Source organism: Neofelis nebulosa, chromosome 1, assembly GCF_028018385.1.
Source record: "Neofelis nebulosa isolate mNeoNeb1 chromosome 1, mNeoNeb1.pri, whole genome shotgun sequence".
NCBI classification, from domain to species: Eukaryota; Metazoa; Chordata; class Mammalia; order Carnivora; family Felidae; genus Neofelis; species Neofelis nebulosa.
In genome coordinates, this window is record NC_080782.1 from 219704076 (window position 1) to 219725363 (window position 21288).

The 21288-nt window shown below is 38.8% G+C and overlaps 1 protein-coding gene and 1 long non-coding RNA gene across 2 annotated transcripts in view; one reads left to right on the top strand and one right to left on the bottom strand.

Annotated features, from left to right (window-relative positions):
- Nucleotides 1-9681, top strand: part of LOC131485640 (uncharacterized) — a 33847-nt gene extending 24166 nt beyond the window's left edge. The window contains exon 3 of the long non-coding RNA XR_009248951.1: nt 8490-9681. This is a non-coding gene — a long non-coding RNA (uncharacterized LOC131485640). The remainder of the gene's footprint in view (nt 1-8489) is intronic.
- A 2828-nt stretch (nt 9682-12509) lies between these two features.
- HTR2A (5-hydroxytryptamine receptor 2A) overlaps nt 12510-21288 on the bottom strand; it is a 60988-nt gene continuing 52209 nt past the window's right edge. Inside the window, exon 4 of the mRNA XM_058685338.1 lies at nt 12510-16304. Coding sequence (XP_058541321.1) covers nt 15505-16304 — 800 coding nt within the window. The 3' untranslated portion in view covers nt 12510-15504. The remainder of the gene's footprint in view (nt 16305-21288) is intronic.

Sequence of the window (21288 nt, forward strand, 5' to 3'; positions counted from 1 at the left end):
ATGTATGCAATTTTAACATGAGTTTTATCAGAGATGTAGGTTAATTGAGACAAATAGTTAGTACCTACAATTGGCAAGAACACTGCAAAGTGCCATGGAATCATCTGATAAACAGAATTATAAAGAAAAATGCAATCAAGAGTGAACAATTAAATTCGTTATTGACTCAGGAGATTGAGATACAGTTGAGGTTAACAGATGTATAATTATAGATCATGGTGCATATTTTAGAAGGGAGAAAAGTTTACTGATTGAAAGAAATAGTGATCAAACCATATTGTTAGAATGCTTAAGGAGAGAGAGGTACAGCCTGCCTTTTTTTTTTTTCCCTACAGAAGTCCCATAATCCTGTACCATTTGATGAATTCAATATAGATTTCAACATCTTCCACATTGATATGGAAGTACGCCAGTTAGACTTCATGTGGCTCTATAGATTCTTTTCCCTAGATTAGCAAGCCTTTCCCTGTACACAGAGGCTTTTCTGATATTCAGTGCATGTTTTCAAACATTACAGATGCAAAAATAACCTGAGTGCTTCTTTTTGAATTTAAAGTTCAGCTAAGTCTATGAGTACATTCACACAAAAAATCCCCTGGGGTGGTTCAGAGGGCTAAGTGGTATAGTTATAGGACAGTGCTCCATAATCTCTAAAGCACACGACAATATAAGGAATTATTGTTTTGATTTCATTTATCTAGCTTTAAAGAGATTTGAGATATTCTAGACACATGGATTTCTAGATGGGTGTAATGTGCCCATTTAGACACCATTTTAAAAATGAATTATTTTGTTTTTGTTTTTTATTTTAGGGAGAGAGTGTGTAAGTGGGGGGAAAGGGGCAGAGGGGGAGAGAGAGGGGGGGGGGAGGGAGGGAGAGAATCTCAAGCAGATTCCATGCTCAGCACAGAGCCTGATGTGGGGCTTGGTCCCATGACTCTGGGATCATGACCTGAGCCAAAATCAAGAGCCGGACACTCAACCGACTGAGCCACCCAGGCGCCCCCAAAATGAATAACTTGAATTGGAGTATTCCTGAGCTCCTTTCAAGTGTTCCTTGATCTCTTGGTTCCCTCTTCATCATTCTGGATGATGAGAGTTTTTATTGTCCTAGACCCAGGCCGGAAATGAGATTTCTCTCTCTCCATCACATGCAGGTACAAGTCTTGATCTCCTTTTCTCTCTTGATGCTGTGGCTGTTTTAAGTCAGGGCAGGCTCTTGGCTCTAGTTTCATAGGGCCACAGCCCTTTATCCAAAATCCTTGGGACCCGACAGATGTGTCTGTGAATTCAGATTATCCTGATTTTAGACAAGGAATCTGGAACTTGAAGCACACATTCCATAACATCACCAGCAGGAGCTAGAACAGCAATGAGGAATTGGATCCTTTAATATTTCTGCAGCAAAACATAAAGTCACACCAAGGGGGACGACTAAACATTATGCAAGATTTATCATATCAGCTCAGGGCTGGTTTTGTCATAAATGACTAGATCAGGTCAGGTTTTGCTACCACATCAGTTATTAGGAATTATTTTTTAGTTTTCAGAGCTTTTTGACTTTGGAATTGAGGGTAATGGATTTGGGACTTACAGTTAAAAAGCTCTGTGCCTGTTGTATAATAGTTCCAGGAAAGCTTGATGCTATAGTCCTCCCATCTCTAATTTATTCTTTATACTAGCACATTTCAACATTTTGGGCTTCTCCACCCTTGCTACTATTGCTTTATGTAAGGCTCGGGCTTATACCGTTGAAGCCGTCGGCACCCTTAACCTTCAAGTGTGGGCTGCCTACTGGCACCGGAAAGATCAAAGGTACAAATCTGACTATGTGTTGTTTTTCCACTAATTCTGTCAGTGGCTCCCCTCTGCCCACAGGAGAGAGTCCTAACATGACAAGTTTGCAATTCAGGGTTGACTTTGACCGGCCCCCTACCTGTACAGTTGTACCTCCTCTGCTGTTTTTCTCTTCCTCCTTCACTCTCAAGGGTAGACCTAACAGTTCTCGCTGTCTTCACTTTTCCAACTTCGGAGCTCATCTGTTATTTAAATGCCCTTCCCTTAGGTCAGCTTTGTGAATTCATACATGTTCATGGTGCAATTCAAACATCTCCTCATCAGGGAAGGCTTTTCAGCTCTGCCGAGGTAGAGTTGATTGTTCTCTTTTTGTCACCCGTGTGCTTAGAACATGTATAAATATATGCCAGCAGAGTATCGATGGCATTGTTGCAGATTTTATCTACCTGTCTGTATCTCCGCCTGGGCTGCGGGCATCCTGAGGGCAGAGGCCATGACTCCATCATCTCTGTATTCCCAGCATCCAGCTCAGGACCTGGTACTTTCTAAAAAAACATTATTTGAAGGAATGAATAACTGGGGTGCAGTCATACCTTCAGTTCAACGTTTCTGAAAAGTGATTCAAGGACTTACTATTACAAAAATACCCAAGGTCTCTTAAAAAACTTCAGGTTTCTGGGCCCAACCCTAGATGGCCCCAAAGAGAATTCCATAGGGAGACTCTGAAATCTGCACTTTAAACCAACTCATGGGGTGTTTTGAAAGCTAAAAGCTGTTATTTTTGGGGTCTTTGAGGCACATGGGAATTGTAGCAGAAAGAAACTGTTCAGGTGATTTTCTTCTCCTACCTGCTTTATAGTTTTTCTGCTTACCACTCAGCCATGGCTGTTCTTTAGATCCCATTTCCTTCCTATTTCCCAGTCTTCAATTCCTAATCTGTTTTATAACAAGCAACCAGACAATAGTAATCAAGAGCACCTCATCTTCTGATCCTTGCCACAATCCCGAGGTACATGGAACCTCAAGTTTATGAAGGTGTGAGGGACATAATATTGCTTATTACATAGACAGATTGACTCTGCTTCGGGGTTTGAGGGCATTTTCTGTGGAATAAAGAACAGACTTACGTCGATGGCCTTGATGGAGGTTACTTTGGCCCCTCAAGTCCTTTTCACTCACTTCTCTCTGTAACTCTGTTCTGGAGATCTGAGGTGGCTGGACAGCTAATGCCAAGAAAATGTCAGCCAGTGATACAAGAATTCCTTTATTAGAACAGGATTATTCTGCCCAGAGATGGCTTCACTGGAATGGAATGAGGCCTTCTCATGGACAGTCAGGACTGATAGTCTTCACAGACTCATCATTAACGGACAGACTTATCATCAAAGGGCAGAGTTGAAAAAGGAAATGGGACTTTCCTTCCTTCTTCCTTCTTATTGCTACTCTATATAATGACCCCCAAGAGCAACAAAACAAAACAACAAAAAATTACTTAGTTTTCTAAATAAAAACAAATCTGGGCCTGAGCTCCCCTCCCTCCTCTCCCTCCCCTCTCCCCGCCCCCCAGGTTTGGAGAATAGTCCAGTTTGGTCACTGTTGCCAGGGAGTCGATTATTTTACATTGTAAGAATCCAAAGGTCATTGTCCAGAAACTTGGAGACACTCATGGCTATGGCTGTGCTGAGGAGGGAGGGTGGGAAGCATATACCGCCCAGGCCTTCATCAGATCTGGAGTGCATTCATTCATTCATTCATTTATTTATTTATTTATTTTTAACATTTATTTATTATTGAGAAACAGAGAGAGACAGAGCATGAGCATGGGAGGGGTGGAGAGAAAGAGGGAGCTACAGAATCTGAAGCAGGCTCCAGGCTCTGAGCTATTAGCACAGGGCCCAACACAAGGCTCGAGCTCACAAACCACAAGATCATGACCTGAGCTGAAGTCAGATGCTTAACTGACTGAGCCACCCGGGTGCCCCAGGCCTGGAGTGCTTTTGCAAAGGCATCTGCTTTTCTGTTCTCTGCCATTCACTGGGAGCCAGACAGAAGCGTGCCTGAGTCCCAGGGCCCTGGATGGGGTAGAGGATCAATCTTTCTCACTTATAGAAATGCTCAACCTGCACTTTTCCGAAACTCAGGGAACCTGTGGTGCAGACCATCACCTCCACCTGCAGTTTAAGGCATTAACTCTGTCTTCTGTACTTCTGATAGAACACAGTCTTGGTAGGTCTGAAACAGGCCTGTTCACCAACCCCCTTGTGGCAAGGAGCCCACAGAGTTTTAGAGACTGGTGGAAGTAAGCAAATGAAATTATTCCTTTTAAATCCCTACAGGTAAAAAAGCCCCAAACAATCGTGGGGTTGTTGTTTTTTTTTTTTTTTCCTTGCTAACCCACATTATTGTATAAACACCAAAGGAAAAGTAGGGTAGGGATAGATTGCTTTGAGAGGCTTGCCAGACCTCAGGTGTAATTTTTGCCTATGACTTGGTAGCTCTAGAGATCCCGTTGCCTTCATTTTGGTCCTCCTTTGTGTGAGAGATAGGCAGGCAGATGCTCTTAATAAGCAGAGTTGTGTCTTTGCTGGTGACGTTAATAGTCATCATCTAGAATAGGTCAAATGCTGTCTGAGGATCTACCTTTAGTTCTTACAACACCATGAGGTAGTAGCATCCCCATTTAACAGATTAGCCTCACAGAGGTTAAGTAATTTTCTCATACAGCCCATTAAATAGTAGAGGCAGAATCTGAAGTAATGTCTATATTAAACTCCTAAACCCATGCCCTTTCTAACATTTTCCTAAGTGTTTTCCCATTAGGTTTAAAACACAACCTCCCCTAATGGCCTTACCATGAACTTTGAATTGGTGCAATTTTCACTAAAATAAAGCCCCCTAGCTCTCTGGTGTAACTTCTTGTTATTGTGAATCCAAGGAATATGGAATAAATCGGAACAATGCTTGCTGCATTACAGGGGAAAATATTTTATTAGCTTATTTTTATTAACATCCTGTAGTTAATTCCCTCATTTCTTCTTAGAGTCTTGGTTTGCAGATAACTAAACCCATGTTCCTCTCTGCTCATGGGTATAAGCTGGGCATCGTACTGAGGGCTGCAGGCCACTTGTGTCATTCTTTGCCTTTCTTCCCCTAGGTTTGTCTTCATAACGTCAGGGTCAGGTGGTTGGAGGACTCTGCTAGTCCAGTCAATAACACAAATGTTTCCAACTCAGCTACTAAATGATTTCCTCCTCTACTGAGGCTTGGCAGATTTATTCTTCTGTGTTGTCTAATTTTCTTTAGATTGTAAGATGGCTATTTTAATCACAGTACACTATGTTACTTGTTGAGGTCATCAAATCACAGTTCCTAGGGAGAGTGCTGGAAAAGCGTCATTGAGTTTGGTTCATCTCCTGTCCATTGTATTTTCTGGGTTTCATATTTAAGCTTCTGTATTTTTTAGCAATGACTGTTTTGCAGATTGCCCCATAAAAGAAAATTGGCTGGCTCGCTTTTTGGTAACATTCTTTAAAATGTGACTGTTCTGTTTTATAGACTAGGTAACAGGTAGGAAATTGGAAATTATTGTATTACAAGGGGAAAAATAGGAGTGCTATTTGAAAGAAATGGCTTTCCTTAACAGAATAGTGAGTCAATAGATTTTTTACCTTTTCATATAAGGTGCTGATTAGACACAGCACTGAACACTTCTTAACCTGTTACGTGAAAATTCTTATTCTGTCCAGGGATCCAATGGAAGTTGGAGGGTACATTCTGCACAGTCCACACAGCTGATTGGATTGGGATGGGCATCTGGCCTTACCATGGTAGTGGACCATAAGAGGGGCTCAGAACAAAATCTCTGCCTAAATAGGGAGAGTATGGACCAACTACCAACTTGATCACCATCTTTTAGAAATCTGAAGAGGGTAGTACAGCAAAGATCAAGTAACTAGTGGCAGGTGTAGAAGATGGAAGTCCATGAAGTAGAGAGAGGTTATGGTGGACCATGAGTGAGAGTGTTACAAGTAAGGAGAACCTGGAAAGAAGCCAACTGGTAGGTGCAGGAGGAGTTAAAGAAGCACAGAGAGGAACAGGCTGAGAGGGAGTAGCTGGGCCCCATGGATGATCAAACCCTCTAATCAAGGTGGAAGAACTGGTGCCTGCGTAACCTCAGATCTTAGATTTGTTATGAAACTGGGCTTTTCTTTTCGGCTTCTGGGAAGTCTGCTTAACATTTGTGATTCCTCCTTACTCATTTTGTTTGCCTCCTGACAATAAACTCCATGTTCTCTGAAGGAATTTGAGGACATTTTTCAACAAACCAGCATGTCTAACACTCATTTTAAGTAGTATTTTTATCATTAGTTCAAATTCATTCTTTTATTCATTAGTGCAAGATATAGAAAGGAAACAGCAGAAATGTATTTTTAAGCATAATTCTACTAGCATGAAGGACAGGGTTTGTTCATTTTAGCCTTCTTTGGGAGGAACTTAACGTGACATACGTTCTCTGGGCATGAAGGTAAGCCAAGAGAAGAGACAGCAATCAATATATGGTGATTGTATCTTATAAGATCCGGAATGATCCTTTAGGTAAGCATTAATCATGTTGATGATGAACTATACTCACAGGTTAAAATGTTTATTCAGCAATGTCTCCTCTACTCTGCATCATAGGTTAGTGAAGTTAGGAGGGGTTGTCCCTCGACAAGGTTAGAGTTCTGTTCACCTTTTTTTTTTTTTTTTTTTAATTTAGGAAGAACAATCTTGGACATAATGCAGGCATGATGGAGATTTGCTCTTACATTTCTGGAGTAGGGAAGAAATAGAGCAAGTGGCTGAGAATATGGACTGTTGATTCAAAAATCCAGCTCTACCATTTACTATGTGTGAGCTCGGTCAAGTCCCTTAATGTTGAATTTCCTTATTTGCAGAATGGAGATAATAATAGTATCAAGCATTTAGTGTTGATGCTGTAAGGATTAAATGAAATGATATATTAAAGGACCAAACAATACTTAGCATTCAGTAAGGGTCCAAATGAATAGTTGTGATGGTAGAATATGTCATAGTTATTGTGTTTGTTGTAATTATTACTGTTGTTGGATGGTGTATTCCAGAGGGTGGCTAGCCTAACCCAACGGCCAAATTTGGCCTGCCACCTATTTTTATAAATACAGTTTTAATGGGAGACAGTCATGTCCTCTCATTTGCTTATTGTCTTTGTCTGCTTTCACACTACAGCAGAAGAGCTGCATGGTTCTGACAGATCGTATGGTCCACAAAACCTAAGATATATACTACTTGGCTGTTTGTAGAAGCTGTTTTCTGATCTTTGGCCTAGTGGAAAGAGGAAACAGTAAAAGCATAACAGTCATACAGCTCTGAACTTGAATTCTGATTGTAGTCGTTAGCTTAGGGAAACTGGGCCAATTTCCCTTTGAGACCCAGTTTCCTCACTGGTTATAGTGAGATACACTATAGACAGATGGACATACATATCACTGTGATTACATATGTGAAAGCCCTTAGTACCAAATAGTTGCTCAATAAATAGTAATGTCAGTGTCTTCCTTTTACATTCTTCCTTCTGCTTTCCTTCCTACTGTAAGGAAGAAAGATTGGATAGTTCTGGGTTTAATTCCATGATTTCAAAAAGATGGCAAAACACTGTAGTTTATGTTCATATACACGTTATCATCTGCCTACAAGTAGCTGGCTGTACTTTGCATGAATTCTTAGAACCAAGTAGGACCACTCAAAACCCTTAGCAATGCAAGTTATTATTGAATTCAAATAAAAAAAAATTCTTCTCCAAGGGGGAAATAATTTGTCTTTCAAAGTCATTGGCAAATTCAAATTTGTGTTTCAAATTCAAATTATTAAGCAAATTTCCTAAACCAGAAGATTATATAAATGCACCTATAGCTTCAGTGTTTTATTTATTCATGCTTAACATGAATTGAGATAACATGGTATTTGCATCATGATTACCATTATAATTCTAAGGGTGACAAGAATTATTCCTTTTGAGTGGTGCAAGTTGGTTAGGTCTATCTGGTGGACAGATGGAGGACCAAATGTGAGTCAGAACTTCACATACTGGTGTAGACAAGTACAGGGATGAATTTATCAAAGACGATTTCTCTGGTGAACTGAAGGCTGAGAATAGCATGACATTTTCATGCAAATCACTCTTGCTCTTCAGTCTTGGAAATGTTTAGTTGAATTAAATTTGTCATACTCATAATCACTCATGAATAACGAACATTTCCTATTTCCTGCTAACTCAGAGAAAAAACGCACCATCTCATTTTTAGAAATTAAATACTTCTAGATATTTCTCATTTTCAGAGTATCAGAGAGACAAGTTATTAAATGAGTACATGCTGAGCAAATTAGTTTTGAATTTTATCATCGTTTTATTTCTTTTTAATTTTTTTTCTTATTAAAAAAAATTCTCTGTTTGCTTGTCTATGTTGACTCAGTTCCCAGCTTTTGGATAGTCTTCTTTATATAAACTATTGTGAACCTGTGTTGTAGAATGCAGAACATTGATAGTAGAGCCTGGAGATAATGATACTGAACATTATATCTAGTTTTAATTTTTCCCCCCTTTAAAATTAACTTCCAATTTCAATATTTTTAACACTTTTGCCAGTGGTCCACATGAATCTGCTTTTCACTAGGGTCTACAGTCACTGAAACATCAGTGTGAGAGAGGTGGCATGCCCTGGGGACACCTATCAGATGCAGTCTCTCAAGAAGCATCATGGGTAAGTGTGTTAATTAGAGAGAGGAAGATAGAGAATCCCAAGCAGGCTTAGGCGCTGAAGCCGGACCTGGGGCTCAGACCCATGACTTGTGAGATCATGACCTGAGCTGAATTCAGATGATCAATTGACTGAGCCATCCAGGCACCCCAGGAGTAATTTCATCTTGAGACTTCCTACACTAGACGATGTCTGAGATATAACGTAAACATAGTAGACCTTCACTGACAAGCATGTTGAGAGTGTTGCAGCACTGGTTTTTCAACCTTATTTAAATATATTTTTGGTTATATGAATAAATACGCCATATAAACCATGGACCAATGGGCCCTTCTTAGATCCTTTTCTCATATAAAAGGAGAAATCTAGAGATTGGAAGATGTGAGGTCCTGATCCTATTGCTGGCTCTGATCAGCTGCTTGGCCAGGTGGCCTTGCATAATTTCTCTTATTTCCCTGGCTCTTTATCACCATTTCTGCTAAAAGAGAATCCTGGATCAGATGATGTCTAAGCTTCTCTAGCTTTTTAATTTATTGAGTATGTTTCTTTTTGTTCCTTATATTTTAGTAGTTTAGAACCATTACATAGGCTAAATAAGTAGAGCTCATACAGAGAATTAGTCATTTATGTATTTGGATGTTAGAGAACTTTTCTAGGTCTTCTGCAGCTCCTGTGGGAATGGTAATGGCTAACCAGAACTGTCTTAGCAAAGCTGGAAGGAATTAACCGAGTTTCATTCTATAAGAAATGTGTTTGACGGTCTCAGTAATAATTTTAGATATGATTGTACAATATGAATGTATGTTCATTTAAGTATTGTTACTAACCATAATAACAGCATTTTCTGTTCAGGATGCATATTGATTTTTGAGACTATGGTTAATCAACAACTGAGTAAAACCTTCATGCAAGCTCAACCGGTTGCTTTTGGCCCACCTTTGATTTTAGTTCCATCTGCAGTGAAGAGTTCCAAGGCATCTCCTGGTAGGGGAATTGATCCCTAACTGTCTGTGGATCCTTGGTACCATACCCTTAAATAGACTTTACTTATTCCCAAATTCTATCTGCTTCTTGGGATCATGCTCCACATAAACAATCTGCACTCAAGTTCTTGTCTTGGCTCTGTACTTGGGGTCACCCCAAGTAGACAAGATCATCAGAATAATAGCATATTATTACCTTTCAATATCTGAAATAAATGTAGGACAGGAAGTACAGATTGTGCTGTTCTCCAGAAGCCAGAATAAACACCTTTGAAGATGTTATAATCTTAATTATAAATAAAAACTTAAATGACCTTGGCTCACTTTCAGTAAAAATCTAGCAGTTAAAAAGAGACCTCCTCTGCACCGTGATATCTAAATCTTTTTGAGCTTTAAAAATTTAACTCTTTAAGGAAATTGAACTTAAATAGTGAGAGTACTTGTTCTTCAGGAAGCTCGGGGGCTGTTATAAAGTGCAACCTGATATCTGGTAGCAGCTAGAAACTGTGCAGAAGGGAGGCTGATTGTAAGAAAAATGACACGTTAGGGATCATTTGTGTTGATAGTCTGACTCTTGGTCTCATATCTTAGAAACTCCTTGGATCATTAAAAATTTGATTTTTCTCATAATATTCCCCTATAAAACTTAAAACTGTCATTTATTTGCAATTCATCTAAAAGAATTTAAGAGAATGTGAGTATTGTTCCAGAATGTTCTTTGGTCATGAAGCTGTGTCTTGGTTCATCAAAGCCTTGACTGGACTCCGTAGCATTGAGATGAGCATAAACCTAGAAGAGAACTTTTGAAAAGATCAGTGACTCTAGTCCCATAGTATACACTCAAGGGAAGAGAGGCTTTGTTTGTGCAGGTTCAGAAAGTAGCAGCAGACTGAACCTCGGTTTCCTTCCTCAGTCTTCCATGACAATAGGGTTACATCAAATCCTGAGGCTCCAATTGGGGGTGGAAATCCGCCCATCATGTGTTAGCTAAGGTGGATATACTGTTGTTAAGTATCAAAAACGAAGAATAGAGCTAAGACTGGGGTATATACCACTAGGGAAAATAGGGAAACCATTTGTTTTAGCAAGCCACCTGTTAAAATAATAAAAATTTAACAAAATTTTTGTCTTACTGCATAGCGACTGGGGCAAATGTCCATTGGGTATTAAACTTGAGATAAACTTACTAATATTATTAGTGTTCTCAGTTAAATCAAATCTTAGAAATCAGATGTTTTCTTTCAAATCGCTGTTATTATGGATTGAAATTTAATATTAAGTTATAAAACTTTATATAAATTATGGAGTTTCTGAAGGTGCTTGTTTTTCTGTGGGTCATTTGAGTGATACCAGGAGACTATTTCTTGTCCCTAAATTTCTTTCTCACTTGTCTTCCTGGTGCTAAAATTTTACCTTTCGGATTAATATCATGGTGAACAGCTAAAGGGACCTCAGTGATAGACCATAGTTTATCAGCCTGAATTACTTATTGGTGTTCCAGCAAAGAGGAGAAACCTAATGGAATGGGTCATAGAATGGGCAAGTTTTGATGTGAGCAGGAAAAAAGAGTACCAGCAAAGGGAATTCTGCATCATGGTGAGGACAAAGCAGAAGTAAAAAAAAAAAAATTAAAAATGAGAGCGTTCACAGAATGTGGAAGCTATTGAATAATAATATTGACTATCCCACAATTTGTCTACTTTTTGCTCTGATAGCTAATAATATATAATGGCTTTGGGTTTTTTTCTTTTTAATAACAACAGTTATTACATTTACACAGTGCTTTACAGGTTATCAAGCACAGCTATAGTCATGACCTCATTTAAGTGATGCTGTCAGTCAGGACAGGTGCTAGTAGCTCCATTTTTAGAGACAATGAAATTGAGACACGGGGTTATTAAGTGATTTGTCCAAGCCAAGATGGGATCTCGCATCCTTTGGTTCTAAACTCAGTTCTCTTTGTTCTCTGCCAGATTGGGTAGAAACAAGAACCTATTTTTCGGAGTCAGATGAGCCAGGCTTGAACTTGCCACTTTTTCTTTTTTTGGCAGCTGTGGGACGTTGGCCACATTACTAACTGTTCTGAATCTCAGTTTCTTTAGCTATGAAAAATAAGGCATAATATTACCTACTTTATAGGATTGTTGTGAAGATTCCATTAGGTGAAGCAAACAAATCAAACAGCTTAATGCCTGGCACGTGGTAGGTACTCAATACAGGGAGCTATAAACACCTGGAAAAGATACCTGCTGTCCCTATTTCATAAACTTTTCCAACATTTAGAGGTGAAATGACAAATCAAGGCAGCTTTCCAGTTTATTCAGTGATACTGTGTCTTCTTGGTTTACTTTAAAATTTTTTTTTTTTCAAAGTTTTTTATTTATTTTTGGGACAGAGAGAGACAGAGCATGAACGGGGGAGGGGCAGAGAGAGAGGGAGACACAGAATCGGAAACAGGCTCCAGGCTCCGAGCCATCAGCCCAGAGCCTGACGCGGGGCTCGAACTCACGGACCGCGAGATCATGACCTGGCTGAAGTCGGACGCTTAACCGACTGCGCCACCCAGGCGCCCCTTCTTGGTTTACTTTAATTCCTGAAATTATCTCCTGTGAAAATGTGTGTACTGTTTGTGTGAATGCACCCGTGCATGTCTTGGGGTACGCCTGTACACGCGTAGCCATCAGTACCTGTGTGCATGTGTTGGGGTTACAGCAGCAGTTCTCTATGTTTCTGGGCTGTGTGCAACCAGACAGAGTGACCAAATGTGGAGTGTCTCTGCTGCAGATAACTGGAAGCTGAATCATAAGCAGGTAAGTCCTAGTTGAGTCACTGAACTTCAGAAGAACAGGCTTTGTTCTCTCAAAATATCTAAATGATACATAGAGTTCCTAGTGTGAGTATCTGAAAGGTGTGGGTCACTCCCTTTGGCAGACAAAACTATGGACTCACATAATTGCATTGATTTTTGAGTAGACTTTATTGATAATTATTCCTTCTTTCTTGAAATCTTTTAGAATTACCTTGATTAAAATCATTACACAAAATAATCTTCACCGTATTTATTATATATGGCACAGAATAATTTAACACTTTATGAACATGTTTCATAGATGCGCAAATGGGAAAAGCACCCTTTGCCAAAAGCAGTACAGTAACTTAGTTCAATTTGGCTACGGTAGCACTTTAAAAAATGACCATGAGGTGGCGCTGTGGCCAAGTAGATTAAGTATGTTTAAACTGAGTGTTTCCCCTAATTAGGTATGGCATTTAATTCCTTTTTTTAAATATAGAAGAATCTACCATTCAACTTAAAGTAGAGTAAGGTTGGTCACTGTATTTTAATAGTATTGACTAGGAGTGAGTCCTTTAATCACAGATCCATAAATCATTCAAGCACCGTGTTTCACTGGGGCCTGGGGTATATTTTTGAAATCCTTAGTAGTCAGAAAGTCCCTAGACTAAACAAAGGGCCCAAAGGTACCATTTTATTCAAGATCACTCAACTGTATATAAGGACTATTGTTTTCAACACCCTTACAGAATTGTGTTAAAGTCTTCCCATAAAATCAGGTGAATTTCCAGTTTATTTAAAGAGCTGATACTTCTGTTACATTTTAATCTGTCTTTGACTGCAATGGAAGGTCATAGAAACATTAGAACATGAATTCACATTTTAATGGACAGGATACAAACATGCACACATGTGTATATATTGAAGGTTTTCAATAATGACTTCTTGCTTTTTCTCCATATAAATATATAAATATCGAATAAAGTGCATGAGAACATGTCTGTACATGTACGCAGATACATGGTTGTCTATATACACTTGAATAGATACTTATGGAAAGAAAACACATACACATTTGTAATATATATGTAGTCAAAAGATATCTGTCAGGCAGTATTTATGTTCATTCTGATCAAGATTGAGTGTATGGGGATAGAATCTGGAATTTTTTCTCTAATATTTAATGAGATGTGCAGAGTTACAAACTAAGGCAAAATACAGTAGAGATTTTTTAACATTTGTAGTTTTATCAGTTAGTATGGTGTAATCATTAAAGTAGTTCAGTTTAAATGCAGCCTTGATACGAGTGGCTTACTAGAAATTTTAGCTTTGAAATACATATCTTTCAATGTATCTAGAAGGACATAATTGGATAGCCTTAATACATTTCCAAATTACACAGTGGCATCTCCCACATTCTTTAGTTTTCAAATCCATAATATTTTTCAAATGGCTTAGTGCAAAACACCATTTTTCATTCAATAGAAATGCTTCAGTATTGTAATCTCATACCTAACTTCTATTTTAGTAAGGATATGTAATTTAATCTAGAGTGACGTCAAGGTGAATTAACTGCTGTTAGTCTTTCTCTCTTTAGCAAACTTTTTTACATAGCATTATATTATTGCTTTTTTTTTTTTTTATGGAGTCCAGTGTTAGTAAGTAATAAAAAAGTTAGTTTTTATGGAAGTGAACCAAATTTTTGCTCCAAACTTTGGTAGTCATAGGTTGGGCCCAGGTTGAGGTGTATATTTCTAAACTAATTACAAATTTTGAGCTCACGTAATATTTCCCCTCTCGGTCATTTGGTTGATATTCATCGACAACCAATCAGGAAACTTACTGAGAAAATTACCCTCAGGGTCAAAACAAGCCTTTTTCTGAACTACGTAGAAGGAAATAGTTTGAACCAATTCTCAAAATGTCTGTTAATTAATATTTTTGACAAGGACTCTTCCAATTAGGTCATTTGCTTTAAAAGCAGGGATCTTGTTTTAATTATTTTTGTATCCTCAGTACCCAGGAAATTTCTTCACAGATAATGTACACTCAGTAGCTGATCGTGAGACCAAAGCTGAACAATTTTGGCAAATAATAGAGATTAATTGGTCAGAAAGCATCAGTTTACCTGATGGGTGCCAATGGGAAAGTCACCTGTATTTATTTTACAGAGATCTCCTAAGACTGTACTGCTGGCAGTAGCCAAAAACCTGAGTTTATTCCTCAATCTTGACACAGGTTACATCAATACTGCTTACTGCTCAACGGAGCGCATGCACGGTGCAGTCATTAAAGAGCGAGTTACCAAACACCACTATGGTGTCGTTTAGGAGAAGCAATTTCTAGAAATGTATTTGGTAATGTTAAGTTATCCTTTTGATAGTTTACCTATGAGTAGAAACACTAAACAAGACCACATTGGAAATTCAGAATAAAGCACAAATAGTAGAAGAGAAAGCAGCAGTAGTTATTAAATAACATTTTAAAACTTTTTCACTTCTTTGAAGAATTAAGTTGAAATGCAGCAAATGTCAGCAACTTTGTGAATATTTCAAAACGACATCTGTGAAAAAGCTGGAATGAAAAAGTTGTCAAGTATTTCATTTAATTATCTTAACAATACAGATTTCATAACACCATCGTTAGTGTCTTTTTTGTTGTTCAAAATATGTAGCATGATAAGTTTTAAAGAGGATTTTTCTTTAAGAGGTCATTATATTATATTCACCCAACTTCTCACTATTTGTAGCTATTGTTATTTACAGCAATAGGTAACCAACTCATGCCATCAACTAACGTAGGAGCAAGGTTTCCACTTGGAATAGAAGTTAATTTAGACTTATTTATGGCCTCATTATAATTTTACAATAAAAGCTAATTATTTTAAAGATGTATATCATTTACAATGTTAAAAATAAGTATCGTAAAGCTCACAGCTGAAATGCTGTCAGAACATTTTTGAAGTGCACATTTTGTGTCTTTTAACCCTGCCTTTTTTTTTTTTTTTCATTGACAATAAAATGAGGCATATAAATATTGTTGGTTCTACTAGATCGGCCTAATTTTTTTTCCAGTCTCCCCTTTGTCTTTTTCTTTCCCCCAGATAGGTAAAAATTTGCCCAGTGTGCCCTCCATGGTTGCTATGGCAACCAGTCTATCACACACAGCTAACCTTTTCATTCACTGTGTTAATATTGTCTGTAGGAGCATCTTCTGAATGTTGTTTTCCTAGAGCAACCATACTGTAGTCGTTATCTGTGGTCTTGGCATCTTTCTTTGAATTCTTTTTTTGTCCCATTTGGAGTTGACTAGATTTATAGGCCAAGGCCGGTATAGTGTTCACTAAAATTAACTGCAATGGTTTTTTATTTTCCTTGTACTGACACTGAATATACCGTGAAAAGGCCGACCTGTAGGTCTTGTTGAACAGTGTATACACAAGTGGGTTGACCGCTGAGGAGAGGTAACCGATCCAAACAAACACATTGAGCAGGGCTCCGATGATATCCTCGTTGCAAGACTCTTTGCAGATGACGGCCATTATGTTCGTGATGAAGAATGGGCACCACATCACCACAAACAGAAAGAAGACAATGCCCAGCACCTTGCAGGCCTTTTGCTCATTGCTGATGGACTGCATAGTCCTTCTGCCATAGGACCCTGGTTCCCTGTGGATTGACCGCTGGAAGAGTTTTTCTGAAGACAGGGAACTCTGAGGGAGGAAGCTGAAAGAAGCTAGTTTGGCCCGTGTGCCAAGATCACTTACACACAAAGTAGCTTCTTTCTGGAGTGACTTGATAGTTAGAAAGTAGGTGATCACCATGATGGTTAAGGGAATGAAGAATGACACAAAAGAGCCGATCAGGACGAAATTGTCGTCAGCAAGTAAGCAGCTCCCTTTCTTAAAGACCTTGGAATCATCCTGTAGTCCAAAGACTGGTATTGGCATAGATATCCCTGGAGTTGGACAGAAAACGAAACATGATTATGAAGGAATCGTCTGTGAGTATCGCTACATCATGGTGGCTGTGCAAAGGATTCTGTATTAACATTGTTTAAAAGCTCAACATATACCTTCAATGAGAATTTAAAAGTCTCCTGTCTTTACAGGTATTATGTGGTTATTATATAAAATTTAATATATGGTTATAATATATAGTTATATGTAGTGACATTATATGTAGTTATAATATTATACTAATGTATATAATATATATTTACTATATATAATGCATGGTTTCTTAAACTTGTATGTTGTTTGCCCTATAGAGATAGTCCTTTACTTGTAAAGAAGTACAATAAATCTAGCTTTAATTTTTCATGTTTTTTCTGATTATAACATAATTCTTGTTAATTGGAGAAAATACAGAGAGTCAAACAAAAATAAAAATGACCAATGATGCTATCACACAGAGATAATCACTATTAACAATATGATGCTATTTATTTTAATTTTTTTTTTTAACGTTTATTTATTTTTGAGACCAAGAGAGACAGAGCATGAACAGGGGAGGGGCAGAGAGAGAGGGAGACACAGAATCTGAAACAGGCTCCAGGCTCTGAGCTGTCAGCACAGAGCCCGATGCGGGGCTCGAACTCACGGACCGTGAGATCATGACCTGAGCCGAAGTCAGACGCCTAACCGACCAAGCCACCCAGGCGCCCCTGATGCTATTTATTTTAAATAAACACACACACACACACACACACACACACACACACACACACACACAACCATTCACACCCATTTTATAACTGAATTTCACATTCAGTTCTGTAACTATTTTTCCCCTAACATAATGAGTATAGTTTATAAAAAGAACTTTATGAAATTGTAAACATATTTTCTTTTCAGAACACTTGAAAAATAGAAAAAAGTAACAATAAAGAATAATAATATATATTCTTGCCAGCCAGGGAAAATTCTGATATACATTTTATGTAGTTTTTCTTCCATTTACATGCATGTGTAAATAATTATGTATATGCAGTATTTTATGTGCAGTTTTAGATCTTCCTATTCCATTTAACATTCAATCATGCAAATTGTACATATTTTAAAGTATTTTTGAAAAATATAATTTTCTAATGTGAATTAAAAGTAAGTCACCAATTATATTTTATATTTTATTTTTTTTTAATCTAGCTAATTTTGATTCTTTTTTAAAAAAGCTTTTTACTCTCAAAAAGTTCTCACATATACAGAAAAAGTACCACTGAAAAACCAAAACAAACCTAGCACAATGAACCCATTACCCAGCTCCAGCAATAATTAATTCAAGGGCCATCTTGTTTCACCCATACTCCCACCTGCTGCAACTCCTCCCATGTTATTTTGAAACAAATCCCAGACAGCATATCATCCAATCTGTAAATATTTTCATATATAGATATAAAAGCTATGCATTCTTTTATATTTTAAAGTTTATTTATTTATTTTGAAAAAGAGAGAGAGAGAGAGAGAGAGCAGGGGAGGGGCAGAGAGAGAGAGGGAGAGAGAGACGATCCCAAGCAGGCTCCATGCTGTCAGCATAGAGCCTGAAACAGGGCTCAAGCTCACAAACTGCGAGATCATGACCTGAGCTGAAACCAAGTCATACGCTTAACCGACTGAGTCACCCTGGCGCCCCAAAAGCTATGCATTCTTTAAAAAACCCCAAATATCACAGTATCATTCCCACTCCTAAATAGAAATTTAATATTTCCTTAATATTTTTAAATATGGAATCAGCGTTCAAATTTCCAATTGGTCCATAAAAATCGTTATATGTTTTTAGTAGTAGAACATTCATAAGAGTGGAATACAAAATCATAAGCAGCCACAAACTTTTCTTTTATTGATAAATACGGGAGTTAGGTATGAGATGAGAGAATACATGGGAACACTAGCCCATGGTCGACTGTTCCATCATTGAAGTTTAGAGAACCCATGCAGCTCCCTTAGGCGCAGGGGTTAGGCAGAAGAGAGAACAAAGTGAGTTAAAGGAACACTTGGCCTCTAATGGTGCTAATTTCTCCCCCATGATGTAGGACCTTATTTAAGGGAGATTGAGTCGGCCACTACCACCACTGTGCAGTTTTGGGGGACTGGGAATGTCTTCCTCTACTGGCCTGGGACAGACCAAGACAATCATGTGTTTGCCACAAAGGAAGAGTCAGGGAGAGAGGAAGGAGAGAAAACATGAATCTAATAACTACTTTGTATAACTTAGTTTAAGGTGGCTTCTTTCATGAAAGGGTTGATGCCACAGGGGCACCCTGGGAGAACATCAGAACAAAGTTTCTTCCTACCCTCTACCTCAGAGCTGTGTAACAGGGAGCATCTTGCTCACTGCTTCTGACCATCAGTTAGAGCCTAATAAGTGGTCACAGTCCAGCCAAGAATACAGGTTCATTCCAGATTTGGGAGCTGCTGCTTGTTGGACTCTTCTATCCATCTGGAAAAACTTCCTTTGAGGCTCTGTAATCTAGTTTGTGCATACTCAGAACACAGTTCAGCTCCATCCAACCACGCACCTGACTCTCCTAACCTCACATTGGCCATCCTTGCAAGGAGGGGACATTAGCTTGAGTTAATGTTTAACGCAAGTCTTTCTCAGTGGCATTTGCCATTATCTTCACAAACTTAATTGACAAGTATTTGTCACTTGTCCATGCCGGGCCATCCCAGTATTCTTGGAAGGTGGAAATAAGTGACATCAGAGCTTGGTCTTAAGGACACTGAGTGTGGTTAGTGACTCTTCATTTCCTTTATTCCTCTCTGTCCCTGGCCTGTTGGGAACATTCTATGGCCCGGGGACATCCTCTGAGACTGTATACGTACCAGTTTTGTTTAGCCTTCAGAAAACTCTGGATCACAAAAATTAAGAGATGGTTTCTAAGAAGAATGTTTTGTTTTCCAGGTGTTTGAGTATGTACCTGTGACAGGTGTTTCCTGTACTCATCTAGAAGGTCTTTGTTCGACAGTGTAGTTGCTCATTGGTTGGAATGGAGGCTTTGGAGTGAGACAGGCCCTGGATTTGAATCTGTGTCCTGGCTCTGTTCTCCTGGGCTGGTTACTTCATTTTCATAGTTCCTCATCTATCACCATCGTGCCTCCGTGGATGTGGGGAGGGTAAAATGAATCCAATGTGCAAACACCTAGACAGTCCTTAGTCCAGAGTGGATGTTCTGCCAATGGTAGATCCACATGGGAGTAGCCTGCTCCACAGAATTACTCAACTTGAATACATAAACTTGATTTTGTTCTATTTTGTCTTAAACCAAAAGAAGTTAAAAAAATTTGGCTACTGGCTATATTGTTAATAATGATGTAATTATTAGCTTCTGCCAGGGTAGACAAAAGGTCTCAATCAATTTTAATTTTCTACAGCTAGAGCAGTTGATTGCTTTTCTGTTGTGATGAATTACAGCCATTACTATTAGTCATGCTACACATAAACAATATACCAACTGTGTAAAAAGGTATATGGTTTTGTTATTAAACTCTTGGGTGTGCATTTTCCTAATGCAAAGGAAGTTGCTACTGTGAGTCTTTTGCCCTATTTTGTTTGCAGCCTGGTTGGTGGTTTATATAAGTGGCAATTCTCAATTAACCAGAATAAAGTACTACTTAAAACACAAAACTCTTCAGTCATTTGGAAGTCAGATGAGTGTACTTGTTTGGCAAGAACAAAAGCACACACGCCCTCCAGAATGGCTCAACTTCTGTAGCCAGGGAGAAAAAGGGATGATGGAGCCATTTTACGAAGTGGAGATTCCCTCTTTTAGCTGCCTGGGATAAAGAGCCACTTTAAAATGCATATGGCAAGGAGCGCCTGGGTGGCTCAGTTGGTTAAGTGCCCGACTTTGGCTAAGGTCGTGATCTCACAGCTTGTAAGTTGGAGCCCCACATTGGGCTCTGTGCTGACAGCTCGGGGCCTGGAGCCTGCTTTGGATTCTGTGTCTCCCTCTGTCTGTGCCCCTTCCCTGCTTGTGCTATGTTTCTCTCTCTCTCTCTCTCTCTCTCTCTCTCTCTCTCTCTCTCAAAAATAAATAAACATTTAAAAAAATTTAAAAAACCCTCTTTATAAATCGGACATGGAACGAAGACACAGGCAGGCTGTCTGGAAGGGGGACCTTGATTTGGAGGAGGAGAATCAACCTGATTGTTCTTTATTTTTTTTTTATTTTTTTATTTTTTTCAACATTTTTAATTTATTTTTGGGACAGAGAGAGACAGAGCATGAACGGGGGAGGGGCAGAGAGAGAGGGAGACACAGAATCGGAAACAGGCTCCAGGCTCCGAGCCATCAGCCCAGAGCCTGACGCGGGGCTCGAACTCACGGACCGCGAGATCGTGACCTGGCTGAAGTCGGACGCTTAACCGACTGCGCCACCCAGGCGCCCCCAACCTGATTGTTCTTTAAATGGCCCATTCCTCTTTACATTTAACAGGAATGTCCTGACTATTGTCAATTTACCATTCTTTTTTATGCCTCACTTGTAGTAAAGGTCAGCAAGGGTTTATGGAAAGAAAAACTAGACAGTTAAAGCAATACTCTGTAAAAGAGGGGAAAGAATTTTATGTCAAAGAACTAGAACATTTAAGGAGGCTTTGTGGGTAGGAGAGAGTTCAAAAACTCTCCTACCAAGAGAGACGAAGACACTGGCTCGTATCCAAGGTTGCGGTCACAGCCATCTGCAGTGCATTAATTTTCTGGCTGCTTTGTTTGATAATAGCTGCTTTTGGAGACCTGACATCTCCTCTCACTTGAAATTTCTGCATATAAAGCATTTTCCTTTATGAACAAATAGACAGTAGCTTAAACTACGTGACTCTGCATTTTGTTTAATATATTTTTCTGAGGAGTGGTAAATAGCTGTTAAGATTCAATATCAGTACTGGCTCCTCCATGCACATTTTCATTTTGTTTTTTTCGTGAAAATTCAGACAATGAAA